General features: G+C 38.9%; 5 protein-coding genes across 5 annotated transcripts; all 5 read left to right on the forward strand.

The window, feature by feature from the left end:
• The first annotated feature begins 4,709 nt into the window (after positions 1-4,709).
• On the forward strand, positions 4,710-5,568 carry LOC135622913 (protein GOS9-like). The gene is made up of 3 exons (XM_065125246.1): positions 4,710-4,844; positions 4,938-5,126; positions 5,194-5,568. The coding sequence occupies exons 1-3, from the start codon at positions 4,842-4,844 to the stop codon at positions 5,425-5,427; spliced, it is 426 nt and encodes a 141-aa protein (XP_064981318.1). The 5' UTR covers positions 4,710-4,841; the 3' UTR covers positions 5,428-5,568.
• A 5,424-nt stretch (positions 5,569-10,992) lies between these two features.
• Positions 10,993-11,874, forward strand: LOC135624059 (horcolin-like). The gene is made up of 3 exons (XM_065127531.1): positions 10,993-11,145; positions 11,237-11,425; positions 11,493-11,874. Exons 1-3 carry the CDS (start codon positions 11,143-11,145, stop codon positions 11,724-11,726), a joined length of 426 nt encoding a protein of 141 aa, XP_064983603.1. The 5' UTR covers positions 10,993-11,142; the 3' UTR covers positions 11,727-11,874.
• Positions 11,875-17,112: 5,238 nt separating this feature from the next.
• On the forward strand, positions 17,113-17,980 carry LOC135624051 (protein GOS9-like). Its single transcript, XM_065127524.1, has 3 exons — positions 17,113-17,253; positions 17,343-17,531; positions 17,599-17,980. Exons 1-3 carry the CDS (start codon positions 17,251-17,253, stop codon positions 17,830-17,832), a joined length of 426 nt encoding a protein of 141 aa, XP_064983596.1. The 5' UTR covers positions 17,113-17,250; the 3' UTR covers positions 17,833-17,980.
• A 3,218-nt stretch (positions 17,981-21,198) lies between these two features.
• LOC135624055 (protein GOS9-like) lies at positions 21,199-22,073 on the forward strand. Its single transcript, XM_065127528.1, has 3 exons — positions 21,199-21,343; positions 21,433-21,621; positions 21,692-22,073. Exons 1-3 carry the CDS (start codon positions 21,341-21,343, stop codon positions 21,923-21,925), a joined length of 426 nt encoding a protein of 141 aa, XP_064983600.1. The 5' UTR covers positions 21,199-21,340; the 3' UTR covers positions 21,926-22,073.
• A 3,067-nt stretch (positions 22,074-25,140) lies between these two features.
• On the forward strand, positions 25,141-27,494 carry LOC135622914 (uncharacterized). The gene has a single exon (XM_065125247.1). It carries the CDS (start codon positions 25,469-25,471, stop codon positions 27,395-27,397), a length of 1,929 nt encoding a protein of 642 aa, XP_064981319.1. The 5' UTR covers positions 25,141-25,468; the 3' UTR covers positions 27,398-27,494.
• Positions 27,495-27,631: the final 137 nt, after the last annotated feature.

The following is a 27,631-nucleotide window of genomic DNA, read 5'->3' on the forward strand; positions in this document are numbered from 1 at the left end:
AGTCTTCGAGCTAGACTGGGCAGTGCAACCTCCTCTGTCAAGAGGTAGCACCGCCAGAGCTCAAGTTTCGAGCTCTAGCAGAGAGGTGCATCAGCCTGAGCTCAGTTTCGAGCTCTGCCAGGTGATGCAACCACCGAGCTCAGTCTTCGAGCTCTGGCAGAGAGGTGCAATCGCCTGAGCTCAGTCTTCGAGCTCTGCTAGGCGGTGCCACCTCTCCAGTCAAGAGGTGCAACCGCCTGATCCCGGAATTCCGGGATTTGATCGTTTTGAGCTCCAAATTTGAATTGGGTTGGGGCCTATAAATACCCCACCCATTCAACACTGAAAGTAGACAGATCCACACCGAATTCTTGATCTTTTCAGTGATTCTAAGAGCTCAAATTTGTGTAAAGTCTTAAAGTTCTCCTCCTTCTGTTCTTCAAGTCTTGAGTTGTAAAGAGAGGAGAGAAAGGATCTGTAAAGGTTGTCTCCTGAGCCTGTCAAAAGGAGAGAAACTGTAAAAGGGCAGTTAGCCTTCGCCCATTGAAGGAAGGCAGCTAGTTGACGTTGGTGACCTCGTCGGAGGAGGAAGCCAAAAGTGGAGTAGGTCAAGACTGACCGAACCACTCTAAATCTCTGGTTTGCTTTTACCTTGAGCACTTTATCATTACTGCAAACCTCCTACATTGCTACTGCCCTCTGCGCTTTTACGAACGAGTTTCTAAGCTCTGATCTTTCAGAATCTGCATTCAAACGTAAATCGTGTTTTCGTACGATCTTCACACTGCAGTTTACGCTTACATTCGGATTCCATTTATAACTGCAAATTGCTTTCTACGTAAAACACTTTTCAAGGTTCAAAACTGCTTTTAGACGCAAAACTACATTTAGACGTAAAATTACGTTTAGACGTAAAACTGCGTTTAGACGCAAAACTGCGTTTAGACGCAAAACTGCGTTTAGACGCAAAACTGCGTTTAGACGTAAAACTGCGTTTAGACGTAAAACTACGTTTGGACGTAAAACTGAGTTTAGACGCAAACTGCGCTTAGACGCAAACTGTGCTTAGACGCAAACTATGTTTAGACGCAAACTGCGCTTAGACGCAAACTGCGCCTAGACGCAAACTGTGTTTAGACGCAAACTGCGCTTAGACGCAAAACTACGCTTAGACGCAAACTGCACTGTGATTCTGCTTTTATATCGAAATCGTTTTTTATCGGACGAACGCAGCTTTCGTTTTTAAAATCGCTGTAAGATTTCCGCTGCACTAATTCACCCCCCCCCTCTTAGTGCTCTCGATCCTAACACAGGCTATGTCTCCCAGCGAGACTGGGCGGTGCAATCGCCCCAACCAAGAGGTGCAACCGCCCAGTGCTCAGTCTCCAAGCGAGACTGGGCGGTGCAACCTCCTCTGTCAAGAGGTAGCACCGCCAGAGCTCAAGTTTCGAGCTCTGCCAAGAGGTGCAACCACCGAGCTCGGTCTTCGAGCTCTGGCAGAGAGGTGCAACCACCTCTAGCAAAGAGGTGCAACCTCTCTGGTCAGGAGATGCACCGCCTGAGCTCGGTCTTCGAGCTCTGGCAGAAAGGTGCAACCACCCCTGACAGAGAGGTGCATCCGCCTGAGCTCAGTCTTCGAGCTCTGCCAGGCGGTGCAACCTCTCCAGTCAAGAGGTGCAACCGCCTGATCCCGGAATTCCGGGATTTGATCGTTTTGAGCTCCAAATTTGAACTGGGTTATGGCCTATAAATACCCCACCCGTTCAGCACAGAAAGGATACAGATCCACTCCGAATTCCTGATCTTTTCTGTGATTCTAAGAGCTCAAAATTGTGTAAAGTCCAAAAGTTCTCCTCTTTCTGTTCTTCAAAGTCTTGAGTTGTAAAGAGAGGAGAGAAAGGATCTGTAAAGGTTGTCTCCTGAGCCTGTCAAAAGGAGAGAAACTGTAAAAGGGCAGTTGTCCTTCGCCTATTGAAGGAAGGCATTCACAAAAAGATTTTCAAAGTTCAGTTTCTGCGTTTAGACGTAAAACTACGTTTAGACGCAAAACTGTGTTTAGACGTAAAACCACGTTTAGACGCAAAACTGCGTTCAGACGCAAAACTGCGTTCAGACGCAAAACTGCGTTTAGACGTAAAACTGCGTTCAGACGTAAAACTGCGTTCAGACGCAAAACTGTGTTTAGACGTAAAACTGCATTTAGACGTAAAACTACGTTTAGACGGAAACTGCGTTTAGACGTAAACTGCTCTTAGACGCAATCTGCGCTTAGTCGCAAACTGCGCTTAAATACAAACTGTGAATCGGCTTTTGCATCATAATAGATTTTATTGAACGAACGCACCTTTCGGTTTTAAATTGCTGTAAGATTTCCGCTGCACTAATTCACCCCCCCCCCCTCTTAGTGCTCTAGATCCTAACAAATTTAACCATAATGGATTTTATCATATTGTGTACTGAATCTTCATTCAACTACCCAAGCCTCTTAGATTAGTGGGTCTCTATCCAATAATCTCTTATTGGCTCTAATTGAATCATATCCATATGATTCAATAATTCAGGGGCTTATTAGATATCCAATAAGATAAGGACTCAAATGAATATCTCATATTTGAACCTCTACTCGTCGCAACATCTACCATATGTGTGTAACCCTCTAGGCCTAATATCAAGCAGGTTATAAGACATATCTATCAGAACTTATTCTGGCTCAGCAAATTATTATCTTCATAATAATTCACTCAACTCATCGACTACGGACGTACTAGGCCACTACGTCGTAGCCTCCAAATGATACAGGAAAATCCAATCTTTTGGACCTATATTTCCTCAATTACTATGTATATATAGTTTCTCATCCATCTAATACCCCAGAGATCATATACCAGACATGGTACTGTCAGCCTCATACAGTTTCTACTCGAGTCTTACTCTAATCGGATTCTCCCGAAGAACTCTTCCTCTCCTAATCCAAATGACCATGGCTAGATATTTGTTTGAGAAAGAACACATGTGATATTCCACTTATGATACCAAGAGTTGATGATCTTCTATCAACACTCAATAGCCCTTGTAAGGTTGGCTACCATTCTTGATAACCGGTTGTACAAGATCTAAGACTTCTAGAACTATAAGTATGGTATCAAAGAGTGGAGCACTCATATAGGATATCCTTGGTATCTCAAGTTTAAGGACCAGATGCACCACTGGGACGACGGAATTTTTGTCTGACAAAAATACATCATCAACCATCTAACATTCTGTGAGCGGATCAATTACTGAACTCATTCTCCAATAAGTACTTGTATTGTATCCTAGTGTCCCGAGCAGCTATGAGACAAATTATCTCAATCATATGGATAGGTATATAGTACATCAATCTGTTTAGTTATCTTAATGTCCCTCTCAAGTAACCTATGACCGAGACTATTTAAGGTTCGTGTTTAAAGGTGAATCGATCTCATTATCGTGATATCATCACGATCTGATTCTCATTGCACAAATATGTAGATATCACAATATATTCATGCAACAAACAATATAAAGTGATAAAATATCAAATAATATAAAAAGCAAAAAGAGTGTGTGTCATGTCACGCGTGTCATTACTCATGTGATTGACTTACAAGGCACCTATAACTACTAGATCTGCTAATATAAGAGGCTCAGGTAGTTGGATAGAGATTCATTACCCAATTGGGTAGGATCCATTATGGTTAAATTAACTTGGGGTCTTTATAAATAGGAGAAAACTAAAGTATCAATAGCTAGGGCTTCTTGGTTGTCACCTCCGATTCTTCTCTCACTTCTCTTCCTCACCCAATAGGTGTGGAGATTTGGACAACGATTCTAGAAGCGTACTCGCAACATTTGTCATGTGGATCACTGTTAGAGAGGAAAATAATTGACTCCTTCATCATCTTCTACAGATCTATAGGAATTTAGAGATATACGATCTTCTTCAGTAACACAATCTCTATTGTATGTGTAGTTTTTGATTTTATGGGTTTTCACACACCAAGCTTCACATGATGACGAATATCTTTTGGGAATATGATATTTTTATTTTTTATTCTTCCGTTGTGCATGTGATGTCGCCTCTATATTTCCCTATATTAGTGTCATATTAACACTTATGCATAGGGACTTTGGAAGGTGATATATTACCTTAGATTCCTTGTTATGGGATCATTTATAGTTTGTAAAAATTATCTTTGTATTATGCATTGTCGATCAAGTATTTGTTGAGATATCTATTATGGGATCTTGGGTTTAATGTTTCTATTAATTTACATTTTATAAATTCTTAAAGGATTCTACAACATTAATCCCTTTGGATGAATATACAAAAATACAACGTTAGTCTCTATTTATACTTGGTAGGCAACCACCAAAGGAAAATAAATAAAATATTTAAATATATAAATATATATTTATGAAGAATAAAATAAAATTTGGTATTACTTAATCATATCCTACGGATCTAAGTTGGATGTATATAAATATATGTGCATACGATAGTGTGTGTATATATATACCATATATGAACTCTCAAGTCTCCCAACACGTTTTCATGTGTCGACCGCCACGCCCTATCCTTATCCGCTCCTCTTTAATTATTGACCACACCACCAGCTGTGATAGTCGCCGGTCACGTCTTCGTCGTCGTCGAGATGCTCTACGAGAACCTCATCACGTGATACACGCTTTCCTCGAGGAAGCCATGGACGAGGGGGCGGGCGGCACACCTCCACTCCACCCCGAGATCAGAGCCATGGCGATCCGCTATAAGTAGCCTCCCTCCATCTCCCCCAACATCATCTTCTGCAGAAGAAAGGGAGGCGTTTGGTGCACACAACACGATGGTGAGAGGCTCTATATACACACACATAGTTTTCTGTCTGTGGAACAGTTTGGTTACCTCTGTGCGTTGTGTGTTGACGTCGATGGTGATGCAGAACGGAGCGATCAAGGTGGGAGCATGGGGAGGGAACGGAGGGTCGGCCTTCGACATGGGACCTGCTCATCGTATCATCAGCGTCAAGATTTATTCCGGAGACGTGGTCGACGGCGTGGACGTCACCTTCACCTCCTACGGGAAGACGGAGACCCGACACTTCGGTGGCAGCGGTGGTACTCCCCACGAGGTTTGCATCACGACCAATCTCAAAACTCATTGCTGACTGCAGATTAATGGCTTCTACTTGGATGCAGATTGTTCTGCAGGAGGGCGAGTATCTGGTGGGAATGAAGGGAGAATTTGGTAACTACCATGGAGTGGTGGTGGTGGGGAAGCTTGGCTTCAGCACCAACAAGAAATCCTACGGACCTTTCGGCAACACGGGAGGGACTCCCTTCTCCCTTCCTATAGCAGCAGGCAAGATCTCTGGCTTCTTCGGCCGTGGCGGCGATTTTCTTGACGCCATTGGGGTCTACTTGGAGCCATAATTGGACACTGCAGTCAATCACAAGAGTTGCTATGTGCAACTTCGAGTGATGAGATGAACAACGTCTGCAATAAATGGGTTGGTGTTTGCCATCCCCAGCTGTTGTTGCTTGGAATAATAATGATATGGTGTGTTACTATCAGAGCAATTGCATCACTGATTGGTTTGGGACTTCAGACCTTAGGATCGCATAAATAAATAAACGAAAGCAAATTAATTTGTTGTAGATAGTAATTGGAGTAATAATTTTGGGGTAGTGTTCTGTTGACTTAGCAGCAGTATTACACAAAGTTGTTCATTACGTCGAAAGTACAAGAAAACTAAGATCCCATCTGCAAATCAGCATCGTTTCACAAAGTACGGTTTGTTGGCAAAGAACCAAAAGTCGTACAAGCAGATGAACAAAACGATATTGGGACTTTGGGTTTTGGGGTCCAACATGCAATAACTCATCATTGATTTTGATGATAACAAGTTTTATTATTCACATCAAGGAGGAAACGGACATGCTATCACTTTCATCGAGAATGGAGGAATCTCATCAGGAAATGCCAAGCCATGAAAAATATAGTAGAAAATATTTTCTTTGGAGTCAATTTGAGATTTAGTCGACTTTGAATAGCACTGGTCGGAGTGTCCCTTCCAAAGGAAGATTTTGAAACATACAAAATTAGAAGATTATTTCTATCATAGAATGGAAATATTGTGGAGCTCAGTTGTTCATCAAATTTGTGCTCAACGTCCTAGTTTAAATTTGATGTTAGATAGATTAAAGAAAGAGAATTAATCACCAATAAAGTTGGTGAAAGTGACATTAAATTTATACAATGAAACTGAAACCTTGAAGTCTAAATGTATGATCTTATGTGTGCATTGATCATCTTCCTTTTGGGATACTCAATGGTGAGGAAAGAGGAAAAATAAAGGGTGCGAGCTACGAATGAATTCACTTTATATTATGTTTGCAAAATAGATGAATAATATAAGGTCATAAAATAAATTTTATTAAAAAAGAGACGAATAAAAATATGTTTTACTAATGACTTATGATAATTTGAAAGAAAATTGATTTATGATAAGATACGTAGATACAAGAGTTTTAAATCATATATATTGCATTAAAGAATATTTTGAACTCCATACAAGTTATTTCAGCAATATTATATTTTATGATCTATCTCAAAGACCCATAATAAGCACATGTAATTTTTTTTCTTAAACTTAACAATCATAAAGAATTATATATTTTAGATGTTTATGATATTGAAAAATAATATTATGAGCTTGGGGAAATTATTTGAAAATTATTATGATATTTAGATAAAAGATACGACTCCTTCAATTCCTAATAAGAATAAAATATTAATTTTAATATGAAAATGATAAAAAAAATATAGTGTTTCCTCTATATTTTTGTATTTTTTGATCAATCAAATTATTTTAAAATTTATATTAAGGATAATTCTCCATTATGACATCTTAGATATACTCACTTAAATTTTGAGATTTTAAAACTTATAAAGAAGTATAATATAGTAACAGAATTCTCAAGAATTGATCGTCCATCAAAGTTAAGTAAAATGTATGTCATGAGCAAGCAAGAAAAAAAACCCTTCAAATTAAGAAGAACAAAAAGATCATGTCATCAATTGGATCTAGTGCACGTAGATGTTTGTGGCCCTATCAGTCCACTAATGATCATAGTGGCAAAATTTAGGTTTATATATTAAATGAAAAGAAAGAAGTTCTAACCAAATTTAAAAAAATTAAGAATTTAGTTAAAAGATAAATTGATTGTAAGATTAAGTGTTTAAGAATAGATAATAGTGGTAAATATATATATCAAATGAATTTAATTTTTTTACAAAAATAATAAAATTTTATATTAATTTACTATGTTATATACATCTCAATCAAATGATATCTCAAAAAGATAAAATAGGAGTATACTTAATATGATTTGATACATGTTAAAGGAAAGAAGAATTCATATTGAATCTTAGAGAGATATTATTGCTTGTGTGGTTTATGTACTTAATAGGTTTCCGATAAGGTGAATTAGTAATGTTACACTAGAAAGTATCTTACAGAAACCAAGAGTCAATTATTAGAGATTTTTTAGAAGTGTGACATACCAAAAGAGAAGAGAACAAAATTTGAGGATAAATGTCAAAATTATATATGTCGAAAATTTCAATGGTTACAAATTTTATAATCCTATCACAAACAAAGTTGTGATGTCAAGAGATGTTGAATTTGATAAATAATATATTTCGAATTGAAAAATTAATGAGCAGAATAAGAAAGCTATAGCTTCGTAAGGTAATAATATAATACAAGCAAGCATCAAAGAATCTTTGCTTGAATTATCACCTAGATTGGCTAGGTCACATAATTCAAAAAGTCTAATTATAGGAACGATAAGAACAATTCGAGAGCTATATAATATGACTTGAATAATTGATACTAATAATGATGAGATTTTTTTATTTTATCTTTTTACAATATATGATCCATTAACCTTCGAAGAAGCTTATAGAGAGAAAAAATGATGAGAATCTATAAATGAAAAAATTCATGCTATTAACAAAAATGATACATAGAAGCTTACTACACTTTCAAAAAACCACAAAGCAATCGGTGTTCAATGGATCTTCAAAACAAAAAGAAATACATAAGGGGAGGTAGAGAAATACAAAGCTCGATTAGTTACAAAGGGATATAAATAGTAATATAGGATCGACTATAAAGAAGTATTCGTACCAATAGTTCGACTAGAGATAATTAGATTATTTATCTCCCTCATACTCAAATGAAATAAAAAAAATTTCAAATAGATGTCAAATCAAAATTTCTTAATGAATTTCTTAAAGAAGAAGTATATGATCAATAACCTCCTGGTTTTATTATTCATGAATAAGAAGACAAGTTATACAAGTTACATATGACTCTTTATGCGCTTAAACAAGCCATGCGAGCATGAAATTCTCGAATAGATACTTATTTTATTCAAAATAATTTTCTAAATGTCTACATGAACATGCTCTCTTTAGAAATTTAACTATGATGAAGGTACCCAATTTGTATATCCATATATAGATGATTTAATTTTTATAGACAATAGTATCTCCATGATTAATGATCTTAAACACTTTATGAAAAAGAAGCTTGAGATGATCAATTTGGGCCTAGTAACTTATTTCCTTGATATCGAAGTTATATAAGACAATAAAAGAATTTTCATCTCATAAAAAATTATGCAAAGGAGATATTAAAGGAGTTTTCGATAGAAGATTGTCAACGTACTGATACACTCATGGAATATAGCACCAAGTTAACTAAGAAAGATGAATGGAAACTAATTAATCCAACTAATAGTAGAAGTCTAATTAGATGTTTAAGATATTTGACATGCACTCAACCTAATATATTATTTGGAGTTCGTTAATAAGTAGATATATGGAAGCTCCTAAGACATCTTATTTAAATATTACTAAAAAAAATTACAATATACTAAAGGTACAATTGATTATGACATATTTTATTCATCGCCTAATAGGTTGGAGTTCATTAGATATAATAATAGTGATTCAATCGGAAACTACAATGATCATAAGAGGGCAACCGAATTTATATTTTATTTTGGTGAATCTACATTCACATAGTCTTAAGAAAAAAAAACATATTGTTGCCCTATCAAGTTGTGAAGTAGAATATAGAATAACATCTTCTTGTATTTATCATATAATATGACTAAATATTACTACTCGAAGAACTTCATATGTTAGAGGAGAAGTCAATCAAGATTTATGTTTATAATAAATCAACTATTATATTAGTCATGATTCTAATATACCATGAAGATCGAAACATATCAACACCAGACTTATTTTATAAGTGACCATTTTGAAAACAAAGAAGTGAAGCTACTTCATGTCAAGATAATCCAATAAGTGGCTGATATACTTATAAAATCTCTCAAATTTAAAATATTTTAAAAACTTTAATAAAAACATAATATGTTAGATGAAACGAGTTTAAAAAGGAAGAATATTAATATTAAACTTGTCAAGATATCATAAAAAAGTTCATTATATAAAAAGGTAAAATACATTAAAAACCTATAGAAGAATAAATCAATTTGATTATTAATTCGGAGTTTTTTTTTAGAAGAGAAATTCATATTAAATGTAATGAATATAATGTATTCACGAGTACTATATAAATTTCATGTGTTGGTTCATAAAATATATAAAATTTTTAAAATTATAATAAATTTCTTTTGAGTAAATTTATTTTGAGTGATAGCCCCATCATTTCTATTTATCTATTGGGGAATGGGGAGGGAACCGAGGGTCGACGTTCGACAGGAGACCTGCTTATCGTATCATCAGCGTCAAGATCAGTGCAGGAGACGTGGTCGACCGCACGAACGTCACTTTCACCTACTACGGGAAGATGAAAACCCGACACTACGGTGGTACTTCCCACGAGGTTTGTATCACTATCAATCTCAAATCTCATAGCTGACTGCAGATTAATGGCTTCTACCTGGATGCAGACTGTTCTCGAGGAGGACGAGGACGTGGTGGGAATGGAGGGAGAGAGGTTGCTACGTACCATGGAGTGGTGATCGTAGGAAAGCTTGTTTTCATCATCAACAAGAAAGCCTACGGACCTTTGGGCAACTTGGGAGGGACTCCGTTTGACCTTCCGATAACAGCAGGAATGATCTCGAGGTTCTTCGGCCGTGGCGTGGCGGCATGTTTCTTGACGCCGCTGGGGGTCTACTTGGAGCCATAATTGGAGACTGCAGTAAATTACGAGAGTTGCTACATGTGGGTGATGTGTTTTCAGTAAAGCAATTAATTGTATTACTAATTGGTTCGGGACTTCAGTCTTTTGCATGGCATAAATAGACAAAAACAAATTAAGTTGGTGTAGATAGCGATTGGGTATTGGCGTTGAAAGAAATTGGGGCATCTAATATTATAATTCTAATTCTATTCATATCTGAAATAAGATGTTATCTTTTTATTTAATTATGCTGTCAATAATAATATAATAAAAAAATGGGTAAGTTTGAAATATGTCATTTGCCAAACAAAATTATGTAAGGTGATATTTGACAGCTGTAAGTGGACCTTATTTTAAGTTTTTTTAATATAATTTTATGATTGATATAATTTAATACGAGTCTAATTTGAATTGACAAAAAAAAATCTAACTTTGTCTTTTAATCTCACTTATTTATTTTAATATTTTAGTTTAATATTTCTCTTTTTTTTATCTTTGCTTAATTATCTACTACCCTAACTATGCATAAGTAAATCGATTTTCTTCCGCATATATAAATATATATGCATATGATAGAGTGTGTGTGTGTGTGTGTACCATATATGAACTCTCATGTCTCCCCAACACGTTTCCATGTGTCGACCGCCACGCCATATCCTTATCCGCTCCTCTTTAATTATTGACCACACCACCATCCGTGATCGTCGCCGGTCACCTCTTCGTCGTCGAGATGCTCTACACGACCCTCATCACGTGATACACGCTTTCCACGAGGAAGCCACGGACGAGGGGTTGGGCGGTAAACCTCCACTCCACCCCGACGTCAGAGCAATGGCGATCCGCTATAAGTAGGCTCCCTCCCTCTTCCCCAACATCATCTTCTGCAGAAGAAAGGGAGGAGTTTGGTGCACACAACACGATGGTGAGAGGCTCTCTATACACACATAGTTTTCTGTCTGTGGAACAGTTTGGTTACCTCCGTGCGTCGTGTGTTGACGTCGATGGTGATGCAGAACGGAGCGATCAAGGTGGGAGCATGGGGAGGGAACGGAGGGTCGGCCTTCGACATGGGACCTGCTTATCGTATCATCAGCGTCAAGATTTTTTCCGGAGACGTGGTCGACGCCATGGACATCACCTTCACCTACTACGGGAAGACGGAGACCCGACACTTCGGTGGCAGCGGTGGTACTCCCCACGAGGTTTGCATCACTACCAATCTCAAAGCTCATACCTGACTGCAGACTAATGGCTTCTACTTGGATGCAGATTGTTCTGCAGGAGGGCGAGTATCTGGTGGGAATGGCGGGAGAAGTTGCTAACTACCATGGATTGGTGGTGGTGGGGAAGCTTGGCTTCAGCACCAACAAGAAAGCCTACGGACCATTCGGCAACGCGGGAGGGACTCCCTTCTCCCTTCCTATATCAGCAGGCAAGATCTCGGGCTTCTTCGGCCGCGACGGCCAGTTTCTCGACGCCATTGGGGTCTACTTGGCGCCATAATTGGACACTGCAATAAATCACAAGAGTTGCTATGTGCTACTTTGGGTGATGAGATGAACAATGTCTGCAATAAATGGATTGGTGTTTACCATCCCCAGCTGTTGTCGGATGTTGCTTGGAATAATAATGATATGGTGTGTTACTATCAGAGCAATTGCATCACTGATTGGTTTGAGATTTCAGCCTTTAGGATCGCATAAATAAATAAACGAAAATAAATTAATTTGATGTAGATGGTGATTGGAGTAATATTTTTTAGAGTAGTGTTTTTTGGTTGGTTCTTCGGTTGACTTGATATTGGTGTTATATGAACACTCATTTATAAAGAATTTTTAACGTAATTGACTACGCTTAGGCCCTTTATTGTGTGATTATTTGGAAAATTAAATTTTATATTTTATATTATCTATCTAATGTTTATCGTAATATTTATTTATGAGATCTCGAGTTTAATATTTTTATTTGGAAAAAAAAAAAAAAAAAAGATCGATTGATACATCGATGCAAATGAGATAAGAATATGTCTGTGATAGTTGATAGTAAACGGTAACGGATCCTTGACTCTAAAAAGATAACCCATTCGATCAAATAATTATTTAATCTTTACGTAAAAAAAGAGTTTTGATCTTTCACTACAAGTTCTTCGTTACATCAAAAGTACTAGAAAATTAGGATCCCACTACAAACTCAGCATCGTTTCATACAGTTTGTAGGCAAAGATCCAAATGTCGTACAAGCATATAAACATAAAGATATTGAGATTGTGTTTTGGGGTCCGACATGCAATAACTCATCATTGATTTCACGATAGCAAGTTATGGTTCACATCAAAGGAGGAAATGGACATTCTATCACTTTCATCTAGAATGGAGGAATCAAAACCGGAAATGCTAAGTCATGAAAAATATAGTAGAAAATATTTTCTTTGGAGTCAATTGGAGATTCAGGAAGACTGATGCAAGATTTCGAGTCTAAATAGCACTCAACATGCAAAATTAGAAGATTATTTCTATTATAGAATGGAAATATCGTGGAGATCAGTGGTACATTAAATTTGTGTGCTCATCGTCCTAGTGTCGATAGAGGATCATTCACTCTTGGTGTCATGAGAGGAATATCTCATGTGTTCTTGTTCAAGCAAATCCCTAATCAAGATCATTCAGATTAAAAGAGAAAAAATTCTTCAGGAGAATTCGATTAGAGTGAGACTCGAGTAGAAACCATATGAGCTTAACAACACCATGCATAGTATACAATTTTTAAAAAATTAATTGGATAAGAGATTATAAATACATGGTAACTAATGATATATATGTCTAAAGGATTGTATTCCCCTGTATTATTTGGGGACTGCGACATATTGGCATAGTATGTTTTAGTCGATAAATCGAATGAATTATTATGGAAATAATAATTCATTGAGATAAAATGAGTTCTAATAGGTATGAGTCATGGCTAGCTTAATATTGAGCTTAGAGGGTCACACACATATGGTATGTGTTACAACGAGTAGAGATCCAGATAAGAGATATTTGTCTTATATCCTATTGGATATTCAATAAGCTCCTAAATGATTGGATCTTGTGGATAAGATCCAATAAAAGTCAATGAGAGATTAGTGGATAGATATCTTGTTGGAAATTCTGGGGTGACATCACATGCAAAGCGAAAGAATAGAAAATAAAATCCTAGAATTTTACATGGAAAATAAGGTTTCATCATCGTGCAAAGATTGGTGCGCAAAAACCCGCGAAACTGAAAATTGCACATATAAGAAAGATGTGTTACCTAAAGAGATTGTATATTTCTAAAAACTTACAAATCTGTGGGAGAGGATGAAAGAGGTTAACTATCGTCCTCTTGGCAATAATCCACAGGGGTTGCCACAACGCTAAACAAATCGTTGCCCAAATCTCTTCCTCGCATGCATCACGTAATCAATAAGTGGTTGCCCCTTCTTATTGTACATACACTTCAAATAGAGGCTATAGTACGAGGAGGAGAGAGAGAAGAGAATAAGAGGTGACAACTAAAAAGAACCTAACCCATGACTCTTTGGTTCCCTCATATTTATAGAGGTCCCTTGTTAATTTAACTATAATGGATCTTATCATATTGGGTACTAGATCTTCATCCAACTACTCAAACCTCTTAGATTAGTGGGTCACTATCCAATAATCTATTATTGGCTCTAATTAGATCTCATCCGTAAGATCCAATAATTCAGGGGCTTAAGGGATATCCAATAAAATAGGGACTCCCGAGGATATCTCATAACCGAACCTATACTTGTCTCCATACCTACCATATGTGTGTAACCCTCTAGGCCCAATATCGAGTTAGCCGTGAGTTATACCTATCAAAACTCCTTCTGGCTCAATGAATAATTCACTCGACTCATCGACTACAGATGTATTATGTTACTACATCATAGCCCTTAAATGATACAGGAGAATCCAATCCTTTGGATCTATCTATCTTCAGTTACCGTATATCTATAGTCCCTCAACTATTTAATACCTTAGAGACCGTATATTAGGTATGGTACTATCATGCTCATATAGTTTCTACTCAAGTCTCACTCTAATCGGATTCTCCCTGAGAACTCTTTCTTTCTTAATTCGAATGACCCTAGCCAAGGAATTGTTTGAGCAAGAATACATAAGATATTCCTCTTATGATAATAAGAGTAGATGATCCTCTATCAATACTTAATAACCCTCGTAAGGTTGGCTATCACTCTTAAGAACCAGTTATACAAGATCTGAAACTTCTAGACCTATAAGTCTGATATCAAAGATGAAGTACTCATACAAGACATCTTTGATGTCTCAATTTTAAGGACCAGATGCACCATTAGGATGATAAAATCACTATTTAACAATAAGGCATCATTAACTATCCAGCATTTTATGAGCAGATCAATCAGTGAATTCATTATCTAATGAGCACCTACACTGTATCCTAGTATCCCCATACAAGCAGCTATGAGACTAGTTGTCTCCATCATATGAACGAGTATATAGTATACTAGTCTATCCGGTTATCTCTATATCCTTCTTAAGTAACCTATGACCAGGATTATTAAGGTTTGTGTTTAAAAGTGAATCCGTCTCATTATCGTGATCTTATCATGATTTCTATCGTACAAATACATGGACATCATAATATATTCATGTAATAAATAATATAAAGTGATAAAATATCAAATAATATAATAAGCAAAAAGAGTGTGTGTCATGTCACACGTGCCATCACTCACGTGATTGGCTTGCAGGGCACCTATAACTAGTACATCCATTAATCTAAGAGGCTTGGGTAGTTTGATAGAGATCTAGTACCCAATATGATAAGATTCATTAGGGTAAAGTTGATTTGAGACTTCTATAAATATGAGAGATCTAAAGGGTCATATGCTAAGCTTTACTAGTTGTCACCTTATATTATTCTCTCCCCTTCTCCTCAGCTAGTAGGTGTGGAGATTTGAGCAACGATTCGAGAAGCGCCTTCGTAGCCTATGGGTATGCTCTGTTCGGGTAGGCCTCTCGGGTTCATTGTTTGCTCTCGAGCTTCTTCCATCCCGAGTTGCTCCCCGCTTGGCCTTTGCTATGTCGGGTCGGTTGGGGGAGTTGCAAGTTACACAATCTGTGGCATGAGCGGGACGATTGTTTGCATCATTCCCATCAAAGCCTGTACTTGCTTGGCCAGGCCGAGGAACGCCTTAGGTGTAACAACCATGGGTCTTATGGTGTGTCCGGGGGGAGAAAACCTCGGGTCGTTGAACAGGCGCTAGTAGTGATATATCGTCGAGGTCGGGATCCCCCCGTCTCTGTGGATGGGGAGGGGCTAATCTCTGAGCTTGGTGGAAGGGTGACCGACAGGTGGTTCTCCCTCAGGGAGAGCTCTTGCGTGATGCTCCTACAACATGGCCCTCCTTCTAGGGCCAAAAATGCTGGTGAACTGATGCGCTGTGGCTGATGAGTCAGCACGGCCTGGTCCACGGGTCAATGTCGGGAGTCTTTAGATGGTTGAGCTGGTTGCCGAGGTCGGTTGAGCCCTTAGGACGGGGTGTTGGCGTCGGAATGTTGATTGGCATCTCTTGGTCGAGGCGATCGCTTCTCGGGGTGTCCGATCTCCTGAACAGAAGGCCCTGGTGATGCGGGGATGTCGGTGCCACTTGGGAAGATACGCCGCTCGATCGGGATGGTCACGCCTCGTGGGTGGCCGCTTCCCTGCACAAAAGAACCTCGTCGGGTTATTATCGACTATGGCCCCTTGATAAGTAAGTCAGTGTGGGGTTCTCTCTTTTTTTGTCCTCCCCCATGCCAGATGCCGACTAGGAGTTTTTATTCTACTATACGAGGGTCAATCGTACGCAGGTTTTTGGCATGGCGGTCGGTACTCGAGGGGTGAGGATGTGCCTTGGCGAGGCGTCGTCTCGAGCTTTCTAGGATAGGACGTACCGGGGAATGCCTCGGTACGGATCCTAGCTTGGCAGGTGGGAGTGCTCTGCTTATTGACCTGACGGTGGCATGGCGTGGTGTTGGTGGTGACGTGACCAAGGCCCAAAATATCACCGTTAGAGAGAAGGATAGTTGACCTCTTTCATCATCTTCCATAAATATATAGAAATTCAGGGATATACGATCTCCCTACGTAACACAATCTCCTTTGTACGTGCGGTTTTCGATTTTACGGGTTTTTACACGCCAAGCTTCGCAAGATGACGAACACCTTTTAGAAAATTTGATATTTTTATTTTTTGTTCTTCCACTGGACATGTGATGTCGCCCTTAGATTTCTCTCAGGTAGTGTCATATTGACATTTATACATAGGAACTTTTGGAGATGATATATTACCTTGGATTCCTTGTTACAAGATCATTTGTAGCTTATAGAATTCATCTTTATATTATGAATTGTCCATCAAGTATTTTTTAAGATATCTATTTATGGGATCTTCAGTTTAATGTTTCTATTAATTTATTTTTTTATAAATTTTTAAAAGATCCTAAAACATTAATCCCTTTCGATCAATATACAAAAGTGACATACAACTTAGAAAAAAATAAATAAAATTAAATATAAAAATATATTTATGAAGAATAAAATAAAATTTTGTATTACTTAATCATACCCTACAGATCTACGATCTGCACCATCAAACAAAAAAAAAAAGGGCATATCTCTCCAACGTAGCCGACGTATTGAACTCTCAAGTCTCCCCAACACGTTTCCATGTGTCGACCGCCACGCCATATCCTTATCCGCTCCTCTTTAATTATTGACCACACCACCATCCGTGATCGTCGCCAGTCACGTCTTCGTCGTCGAGAGGCTCTACACGACCCTCGTCACGTGATACACGCTTTCCTCGAGGAAGCCACGGACGAGGGGGTGAGCGGTACACCTCCATTCCACCCCGACATCAGAGCCATGGCGATCCGCTATAAGTAGCCTCTCTCCCTCTTCCCCAACATTATCTTCTGCAGAAGAAAGGGAGGAGTTTGGTGCACACAACACGATGGTGAGAGGCTCTCTATACACACAGTTTTCTGTCTGTGGAACAGTTTGGTTACCTCCGTGCGTTGTGTGTTGACGTCGATGGTGATGCAGAACGGAGCGATCAAGGTGGGAGCATGGGGAGGGAACGGAGGGTCGGCCTTCGACATGGGACCTGCTCATCGTATCATCAGCGTCAAGATTTTTTCCGGAGACGTTGTCGACGCCGTGGACGTCACCTTCACCTCCTACGGGAAGACGGAGACCCGACACTTCGGTGGCAGCGGTGGTACTCCCCACGAGGTTTGCATCACTACCAATCTCAAAGCTCATAGCTGACTGCAGATTAATGGCTTCTACTTGGATGCAGATTGTTCTGCAGGAGGGCGAGTATCTGGTGGGAATGACGGGAGAATTTGCTAACTACCATGGAGTGGTGGTGGTGGGGAAGCTTGGCTTCAGCACCAACAAGAAATCCTACGGACCTTTCGGCAACACGGGAGGGACTCCCTTCTCCCTTCCTATAGTAGCAGGCAAGATCTCTGGCTTCTTCGGCCGTGGCGGCCAGTTTCTTGACGCCATTGGGGTCTACCTGGAGCCATAATTGGACACTGTAGTAAATCACAAGAGTTGCTATGTGCTACTTTGAGTGATGAGATGAACAATGTCTGCAATAAATGGATCGGTGTTTGCCATCCCCAGCTGTTGTTGGATGTTGCTTGGAATAATAATGATATGGTGTGTTACTATCAGAGCAATTGCATCACTGATTGGTTTGGGACTTCAGCCTTTAGGATCGCATAAATAAATAAACGAAAGCAAATTAATTTGTTGTAGATAGTAATTGGAGTAATAATTTTGGGGGTAATGTTTGATAGTATTATATGAAATTCTCGAATAGATGTTTATTTTATTTAAAATATTTTTTAAAATATCTATATGAACATCCTCTCTATATGAAATTTAATTCGATGGAAACATCTGTATATCTATATATAGATGATTTAATTTTTGTAGATAATAATATTTCCATGATCACATATCTTAAACACTCTAAGAGGGAGCTTGAGATGATCAATTTGTGCCCAATTGACTTATTTCCTTAAGTTCGAAGTTATATAAAACAATAAAGGACTTTTAATCTCACAGAAAAATTAAACAAAGAGATCTAAAAAAAATTTCAATGGAAAATTGTCAACTTATTGATACGCCCGTGAAGTATAAGACCAAGTTGACTAAGAAAGATGAAGAGAAACCAATTAATCCAACTAATGGTAAAAGTCTAGTTAGATGTTTAAGATATTTGATATGCACTCAACTCGATATATTATTTAGAGTTAGTTAATAAGTAGCTAAATAGAAGCTCCTAAGACATCTGAGATCGCTAAAAAAAATTTACGACATACTAAATGAACAATTAATTATGATCGGGTAGGAAACTATAATGATCATAAGAGTGCAATCGGATTTAATCTTTATTTTGGTGAAACTACATTCACATGGTCTTAAAAAAAAGAAAAATATTGTTGCACTATCAAAGTAGAATATATTAGAGCATTTTCTTATATTTATCATATAATATGATTAAAAATATTACTTCAAGAACTTCATGTGTTATGGGAGAAGTTAATCAAGATTTATATTGATAACAAATCAACTATTATATTATTTATGAACCCAATCTACTATAAAAGATCGAAGCATACCAACACAAGATTTTATTTTATAAGTGGCCATTTCGGAAAAAAAAAAAAAAGTGAAGCTACTTCGACAATCCAACAAGTGATTGATATACTTATAAAATCTCTCAATATTTCAAAAACTTTGATAAAAACTTATGTTAGATGAAACAGGTAAGATACATTGAATAAATCAAATTGATTATTAATTCTTGTAAGGAGTTTTTTTAAAGAGAGATTCATGTTAAATATAATGAATATAATGTATTTATGATGACTATATAAAACTCATGTGTTGGATTATAAAATATATAATTTTTTTTAAATTATAATAAATTCTTTTTTGAGTAAATTTACTTTGAGTGATAGCCCTATCATTTCTATTTATCTATTGGCACAAGGGGAGGGAACCGAGGGTCGACGTTTGACATGAGACCTGCTTATCGTATCATCAGCGTCAAGATCGGTGCAGGAGGCGTGGTCGACTGCATGAACGTCACTTTCACCTACTACAGGAAGATGAAGACCCGACACTACGGTGGTACTTCCCACGAGGTTTGTATCACTATCAATCTCAAAGCTCATAGCTGACTGCAGATTAATGGCTTCTACTTGGATGGAGATTGTTCTCGAGGAGGACGAGCATGTGGTGGGAATGGAGGGAGAGGTTGCTACGTACCATGGACTGGTGATCGTAGGAAAGCTTGGTTTCATCATCAACAAGAAAGCTTGATATTGCCATTCTTGTATGTTTCTTGGAATAATAATGATGTGGTGTGCTTTTATTAAAGCAATTGCATTACTAATTGGCTCGGTCGGGACTTCAGTCTTTTGCATGGCATAAATAGACCAAAACAAATTTAGTTGGTGTAGATAGTGATTGGGTATTGGTGTTGATAGAAATTGGGCCATCTAGTAATATAATTCTAATTCTATTCATATCTGAAATATGATGTTATCTTTTTATTAAATTATGCTCTCAATAATATAAATAATAAAAAATGGGTAAGTTTGAAATATGTCATTTGCCAAACAAAACAAAATTATATTTGACAGCTGTAAGTAGACCTTATTTTAAGTTTTTTTAATAGAATTTTATGATTGATATAATTTAATATGAATCTAATATGAATTGACAAAATAAAAAAAAAAAATCTAATTTTATCTTTTAATCTCACATTTATTTTAATATTCCTCTCATTTTTATCCTTGCTTAATTATCTACTATCCCAACTATGCATAACTAAATCGATTTATTTTCCTTCACATGTTTGGTCCTCAACTTCATTTGTTTTAAACACAATCAAACTTATTTAAGTCTTGAGAATTATTTAAGGTATATTATAATAAGAAAGTCTCTTCTGATTATTATATCTATACTTATTGTCATAATTTAACCTCAAGTTACTAATACATTTACGTTTATTATGTTAAAAGACTATGCATTTTATTTCTATAAAAAAATCTTAAAAATAGATATCATTGCTTGTATATACTTCAACTTAGCATCTCCAACTTTATATGTAATATTATAGATTTCAATCTTAAAAGTCAATAATATGAGTATATTATATTATAAAACATAAATATCTCTTTGGATAATCACCTAGTTGTAGTTCTATATGTAAAACTTGAGCACTACAAGACAATATTCTAGATGTGCCTTTGGATAGTGTAATGTTACTTCAGCATTTGGCTCGGCAATACTGTCATATGGATATTTATGCAAATTTCAAAGATGATATATTACATTGGATTCTTTGTTATGCGATCATTTGTAGCTTACAAAATTCATTATTGTATTATTTATTGTCCGTCGAGTAATTGTTGAGATATCAATTTATGGAATCCTGAGTTTAATACTTTTATTAATTTATTTTTTTATGAATTCTTAAAGAATCCTACATATGATTTAGATAAAATCAAATAAATCATGAATCTCTATTCATACTTGGCATGTAAGCACCAACATTGAAGAAAATAAATAAAATATTTAAATATATATTTATGAAGAATAAAATAAAATTTTGTATTACTTAATCATATCCTACAGATCTACGATCTGCACCATCAAACCAAAAAATAAGGGGCATATCTCTCCAACGTAGCCGAAGTATTGAACTCTCAAGTCTCCCCAACACGTTTCCATGTGTCGACCGCCACGCCATATCCTTATCCGCTCCTCTTTAATTATTGACCACACCTCCATCCGTGATCGTCGCCGGTCACGTCTTCGTCGTCGAGAGGCTCTACACGACCCTCATCACGTGATTCACGCTTTCCTCGAGGAAGCCACGGACGAGGGGGTGGGCGGTACACCTCCACTCCACCCCGACATCAGAGCCATGGCGATCTGCTATAAGTAGCCTCTCTCCCTCTTCCCCAACATCATCTTCTGCAGAAGAAAGGGAGGAGTTTGGTGCACACAACACGATGGTGAGAGGCTCTATGTACACACATAGTTTTCTGTCTGTGGAACAGTTTGGTTACCTCTGTGCGTTGTGTTGACGTCGATGGTGATGCAGAACGGAGCGATCAAGGTGGGAGCATGGGGAGGGAACGGAGGGTCGTTCTTCGACATGGGACCTGCTTATCGTATCATCAGCGTCAAGATTTTTTCCGGAGACGTGGTCGACGCCATGGACGTCACCTTCACCTACTACGGGAAGACGGAGACCCGACACTTCGGTGGCAGCGGTGGTACTCCCCACGAGGTTTGCATCACTACCAATCTCAAAGCTCATAGCTGACTGCAGATTAATAATGGCTTCTACTTGGATGCAGATTGTTCTGCAGGAAGGCGAGTATCTGGTGGGAATGGCGGGAGAATTTGGTAACTACCATGGAGTGGTGGTGGTGGGGAAGCTTGGCTTCAGCACCAACAAGAAATCCTACGGACCTTTCGGCAACACGGGAGGGACTCCCTTCTCCCTTCCTATAGCAGCAGGCAAGATCTCGGGCTTCTTCGGCCGTGGCGGCGATTTTCTTGACGCCATTGGGGTCTACTTGGAGCCATAATTGGACACTGCAGTCAATCACAAGAGTTGCTATGTGCTACTTGGAGTGATGAGATGAACAATGTCTGCAATAAATGGATTGGTGTTTGCCATCCCCAGCTGTTGTTGGATGTTGCTTGGAATAATAATGATATGGTGCGTTATTATCAGAGCAATTGCATCACTGATTGGTTTGAGACTTCAGCCTTTTGGATCGCATAGACAAATAAACAAAAATAAATTAATTTGATGTAGATGGTGATTGGAGCAATATTTTTAGGGTAATGTTTTTGGGTTGGTTCCGAGGTCGACTTGATATGAGCACTCATGCATAAGGATTTTTTAGCGTAATTGACTAGCCTTAAATCTTTTATCTAAAATTAAATTTTATATTTTATATTATCTATCTAATATTTATCTAATATTTATTTATGAGATCTCGAGTTTGGATCTTTCACCTTAAGTTCTTCGTTACATCAAAAGTACTCTTAGGATCCCATTATCAAATCAGCATCGTTTCACAAAGTACAGTTTGTGGGCTACGATCCAAATGTCGCACAAGCAGATGAACATAAAGATATTGGGACTTTGTGTTTCCTGGTGGGTCCAACATGCAATAACTCGTCATTGATTTCATGATAGCAAGTTATGGTTCGCATCAAAGGAGGAAATGGACATGCTATCACTTTCATCTAGAATGGAGGAATCACAACAGGAAATGCTAAGTCATGAAAAACATAGTAGAAAATATTGTCTTTGGAGTCAATCGGAGAGTCAGTAAGACTGATGCAAGATTTTGAGTCTGAATGGCACTCCTCTGAGTGTCCCTTCCAAAAGAAGATTATTTCTATTATAGAATGGAAATATTGTGGAACTCAGTTGTTCATCAAATTTGTGCTCATCCTCCTTTTTAAATTTGATGTTAAATAGATTAAAACAAGAGAATTAATCACCAATAAAGTTGGAGAAAGTGACATTAAATATAAATTCCGAATGCATGATTTTATGTGTGCATTGGTCGTCTTCCTTTTGGGTTGCCCTAATCGTGAGGGAAGAGGAAAAAGGAGAGGGTGTGAGCTATCGATGAATTCGCTTTCGATGAGAGTCTTTGCACATATCACAACCATGGAAGGTGGTGGAACGCGTCCCATTCATCTTTGGAGTAATGTGAGGTGGTGATGCCGCCCACAATGGAAAATTGCGGTGCATGTTACGACTAGTCAACAATGTACACATCATTCTAATTTTGCTTTGGTCATCACAACCTCATCTTACATTAGTTCATAGTGACTCCAATCCTATGACAACCCTACCAACATAATAGCTTGATAAAATCCTAAATAGTTGAATCATATTTAAAGTCTAATTTAATATATCAAGAAATCATATATCATAAAACCTAAGTTTAGAATCTTAAATAAATTATCAATGATTAGTCAAGGAAGGTGAGGATGATATCAAATAATCATGCCCTGCATAAGCAGATTATACTATCCTATTTAATATAAGATATAATATAGATCTGATTAAATTTTGGATGATTATCAATCAATAAAAAGAATATTCAATTATGGTAAGACTCATGATTTTAATGAAAAGATTCTCCTAATTACTTATCATAAACCCTTTGCTAGGACATGACCTCACAGGGACTCAAAGCGAGTACATTAATATATGATAGTTTTAAAAGATTATAGATCTTCTCTTATTTTTCGTTAGTCATATGAATCAAAGATTATACTTTCTTTCTTTTCTATATAGATTTACGGTGCATGTAGATCACAATACGTTGCTTTGCGATATCCGAGGTACTCTTTTGATATTATCTCAAATATATGATATTTAATTTTAATGCTAATATTATATTTTTATATAATAATATTATTTTTTACAGACGGCACGTGTGCTATGATGATAGAGATAAAGGGCCGCGATCTCGTGAGGGTGAATTGACTCTAAAAATCCAGCTTTAGTTCGAATTATAAATCACAACTTGCCCATGTGAAATCAAAATCACTAATATTGATTAGTTTGCATGTCGTGGTTAACTCTTTGACCATAACAAACATAAACCTAAGCTCATTCATCTTCTAGTAGCAGCAAATGATTCCTGTATTCAAATGACAGCTAACTGGCTTTACCATATCTTAGTGTTTAGTCATGGTCTCGAGCTTAGTGTTTATAATAAGAGGAATAAGTTATTGATCTTATGACATCGTATCATGCACGACATTTGAATGATACTCGTATTAAAACATCAACAATAGTTTTGCTCTCTAGAAGCATAGAATACGACACATTATTAGTCTTCCTAATCTATAGTTGGACTTCAATAACTACGCATAGAGTTGACTATTCCAAAGCAATATCACAGTGTCGCTACCTTCCAAGATTCGAGCTAAGAAGGTCCATAGTTGGGACCTTTAACACCTCCATTATATGCTGAGCCCCACAAGAGGTCCTCCATTTCAACACTGTTCTTGTCATGACAGGTTCCATGACAATCCTGGTTGACCTGCCTACTGATGGGCACTGATTCGATCATTCAACTTCCTCAGGTCAGATTTAGAATCCAATTGCGTTACATGGTTCAAAGTTTTTCTAGAGGAAAATGACATGTTGTGTATATCTTCAAAGAATCCAATTCAACTTCAGTATTTTCAACCAGCTGCTTTCCCATTGTTGGTTGAGCTTTTGACAGCAGCATTCAAATCCAAGAAAATGTTCTTCGAAATTAGATTGAAACAATGTTCCATGGAATACAAAATGACAAGCCATCCACCACATTTCTTTTCTTTGTTACACATTGTCATCTCAGGTACTTCTTGTACTCAACACTATGACCATTAAAGGTTCGTCGCATGCCACTAAAAGCCACCACTTGTCTTTTTTGTTTGGGAAGCACAGCACCAAAAGAAACCTGGTTCACTTCACCAAATGCTATTATAATATGTTGCTTGCACATGAGATTGGAATGGAGAATAGACCAAAAGCATTTGTTCTAATTGTCCAAGCAATGTTCTTTTCCAAGTAAAAAATGACCAGTAAAAGTGTCCAAATCAGAGAAATAATGACCTTATTCGCATTACTAATCCTTCAAGCAATATTCTCTTCATAAGGGCTGTCAACTCTTATCTCTCGCGAGGGAGACATCCACATTGCTTCATAGAGGTGGTGTTCATTGATACAAGAAAACTCATGTGGTGTTCCTTTGCCGATGTTTAAAGGAAACTTAGACCTTCTTTTCAACACATATATAGAATGTATTTTGAGATGACAAGTAGCAGCAGTGAGCTCCAAACACAAGCCATTCTACTTCAGATTTCCAGCACGGGTTTCTCTATCCATCACTACCAAGCGTGCTGTTTATCTTCTTGCCACCTTTACATGCGGTATACTGTTCTCGCCAAAGTTATATCACCAGTGTCTTTCTTCCTCCACTGTGTCAATGAACACCTTTTAGACTTCAACAGCTTCAGGTCACACCCTCTATTTTATATAAGCCACACTACCTCTCTTAGCTCTCATCACAAAACGCAAGTTGAGGGAAATCAGAAGGTGAAGCATGGTTTTTGTCAGTGGTAGCTGCAGCGGCGTCGCGGCCTCGGCCGATGGCATCAAGCTGGACCCATGCAGGTTTGCCATGCAAGTGGTGCGCGGCCGGTGGTTCATGTTCTTCTCTTCCTTCCTAATCATGGCCGCCGCCGGTGCTACCTACATCTTCGGCATCTACTCCAAGGACATCAAGTCGTCGCTGGGCTACGACCAGTCGACCCTCAACACCCTCTCCTTCTTCAAGGACCTCGGCGCCAACGTCGGCATCCTCTCCGGCCTCATCAACGAGGTGACCCCGCCCTGGGTGGTGCTCTCCATGGGCTCCGCCATGAACCTCTTTGGCTACCTCATGATCTACCTCGCCATCACCGGCCGCACCGCCCCGCCGCACGTCTGGCTGATGTGCGTCTACATCTGCATCGGCGCCAACTCGCAGACCTTCGCCAACACCGGCGCCCTCGTCACCTGCGTCAAGAACTTCCCGGAGAGCCGCGGCATCGTGCTCGGCCTCCTCAAGGGCTTCGTCGGCCTCAGCGGCGCCATCATAACCCAACTTTACTTGGCCATCTACGACGACGACTCCAAGTCCCTCGTCCTGCTCATCGCGTGGCTGCCGGCTGCCGTCTCCATCGTGTTCGTGTACACCATTCGGATCATGAAGGTGGTGCCGCACGGCAAGACGACTAAGCCCTTCTACTGGTTCCTCTATATCTCCATCGCTCTCGCGGTCTACCTCTTGGTCATGATCGTCGTCGAGAAGACTGCCACCATAACTCACTCTGAGTCAAGCATCAGCGCCACCGTAGTCGTCGTCCTCCTCCTCCTCCCCCTTGCAGTTGTCATCAACGAAGAGCTCAAAATCTTCAAGCAAAAGAAGCATGAACTGCAAAACCCACAGCCGCTCGTCATCGCCGTCGAAAAGACATCGCAACCCCCTCCGCCGCCGAGAACAGAGTCCAAACAAGCTCCTCCTACCACAGCCACCACCACCACCAAAAGTAACAACGCGGTAATTGCATTGGTGACCGACATGTTCAGGCCACCCGACAGGGGCGAGGACTACTCCATCCTCCAAGCGCTGGTGAGCATCGACATGATCATCCTCTTCTTCGCAACCATCTGCGGCGTTGGCGGCACGCTGACGGCGATCGACAACATGGGCCAGATCGGCGAGTCGCTGGGCTACCCCAAACGGAGCATCAGCACATTCGTTTCGCTCATCAGTATCTGGAACTACGCGGGCAGAGTGACGGCCGGCTTCGCCTCCGAGATCTTCCTGACCAAGTACAAGTTCCCTCGCCCGCTCATGCTCACCGCGATCCTCCTGTTATCCTGCGTCGGCCACCTCCTCATCGCCTTCGGTTTAACGAACTCCTTGTACTTCGCCTCGGTGGTCATCGGATTCTGCTTCGGCGCTCAGTGGCCGCTGCTCTTCGCGATCATATCAGAGATCTTCGGCCTAAAATACTACTCCACCCTCTACAACTTCGGCGGCGCCGCCAGCCCCATCGGGTCCTACATACTGAACGTGAGGGTGGCGGGGTATTTGTATGACAAGGAGGCACTGAAGCAGAACAACGGGGTGAGACGACCCCCCGGCACCGACTTGACTTGCATCGGCGTCGAGTGCTTCAAGCTTTCCTTCATCATCATCACGGCGGTGACGGTGTTTGGAGCGCTCGTATCGCTTCTACTGGTCTATAGGACCAAGGACTTCTACAAAGGCGACATATATGCCAAGTTTAGGGAGCAGATGGCGGTAGCTGACGATGACATGGCCATGGAAACCTTTGTGTCAGAGGGTAAACATGCAGAAGAAGATCTGAAGAAGAAGAAGAAAGCTACTACTACTACTACTACTACTACTACTGATGAGGAGGAGATGGTCGTGGTAATTAATGGTGATGGTAAACAAAAGCTTGAGAAAGATTTCACGTAAACTATATATCTTCTACAGGACTTACTGCTTACTGATTTAATGCCTGTACACAAACTTCATGTAATGGGCGACATAAATCTATTTAGAATTACAATTATTTTGTCTTTTTTGTATAAGATCTTATCGCTTACTGAGTGAGACTAACAGTTCTCAGGAGTCATCATCCTTTGCCTCTATTCTCGAGACTTACAGAGAGTCTGACGCTATCTTAATGTGTGAGACTTGATGGAGGAG

This window comes from Musa acuminata, chromosome BXJ2-9, assembly GCF_036884655.1.
Source record: "Musa acuminata AAA Group cultivar baxijiao chromosome BXJ2-9, Cavendish_Baxijiao_AAA, whole genome shotgun sequence".
NCBI lineage: Eukaryota > Viridiplantae > Streptophyta > Magnoliopsida > Zingiberales > Musaceae > Musa > Musa acuminata.

Bases quoted from the DNA above. Each gene is read 5' to 3' on its own strand.
- LOC135624051 (XM_065127524.1), top strand. The intron at 17,532-17,598 runs GTTTGCATCACT...ACTTGGATGCAG, and splicing joins GCGGTGGTACTCCCCACGAG to ATTGTTCTGCAGGAGGGCGA.
- LOC135622913 (XM_065125246.1), top strand. The intron at 5,127-5,193 runs GTTTGCATCACG...ACTTGGATGCAG, and splicing joins GCGGTGGTACTCCCCACGAG to ATTGTTCTGCAGGAGGGCGA.
- LOC135622914 (XM_065125247.1), top strand. From the start codon at position 25,469: ATGGTTTTTGTCAGTGGTAGCTGCAGCGGCGTCGCGGCCTCGGCCGAT.
- LOC135624059 (XM_065127531.1), top strand. The intron at 11,426-11,492 runs GTTTGCATCACT...ACTTGGATGCAG, and splicing joins GCGGTGGTACTCCCCACGAG to ATTGTTCTGCAGGAGGGCGA.
- LOC135624055 (XM_065127528.1), top strand. The intron at 21,622-21,691 runs GTTTGCATCACT...ACTTGGATGCAG, and splicing joins GCGGTGGTACTCCCCACGAG to ATTGTTCTGCAGGAAGGCGA.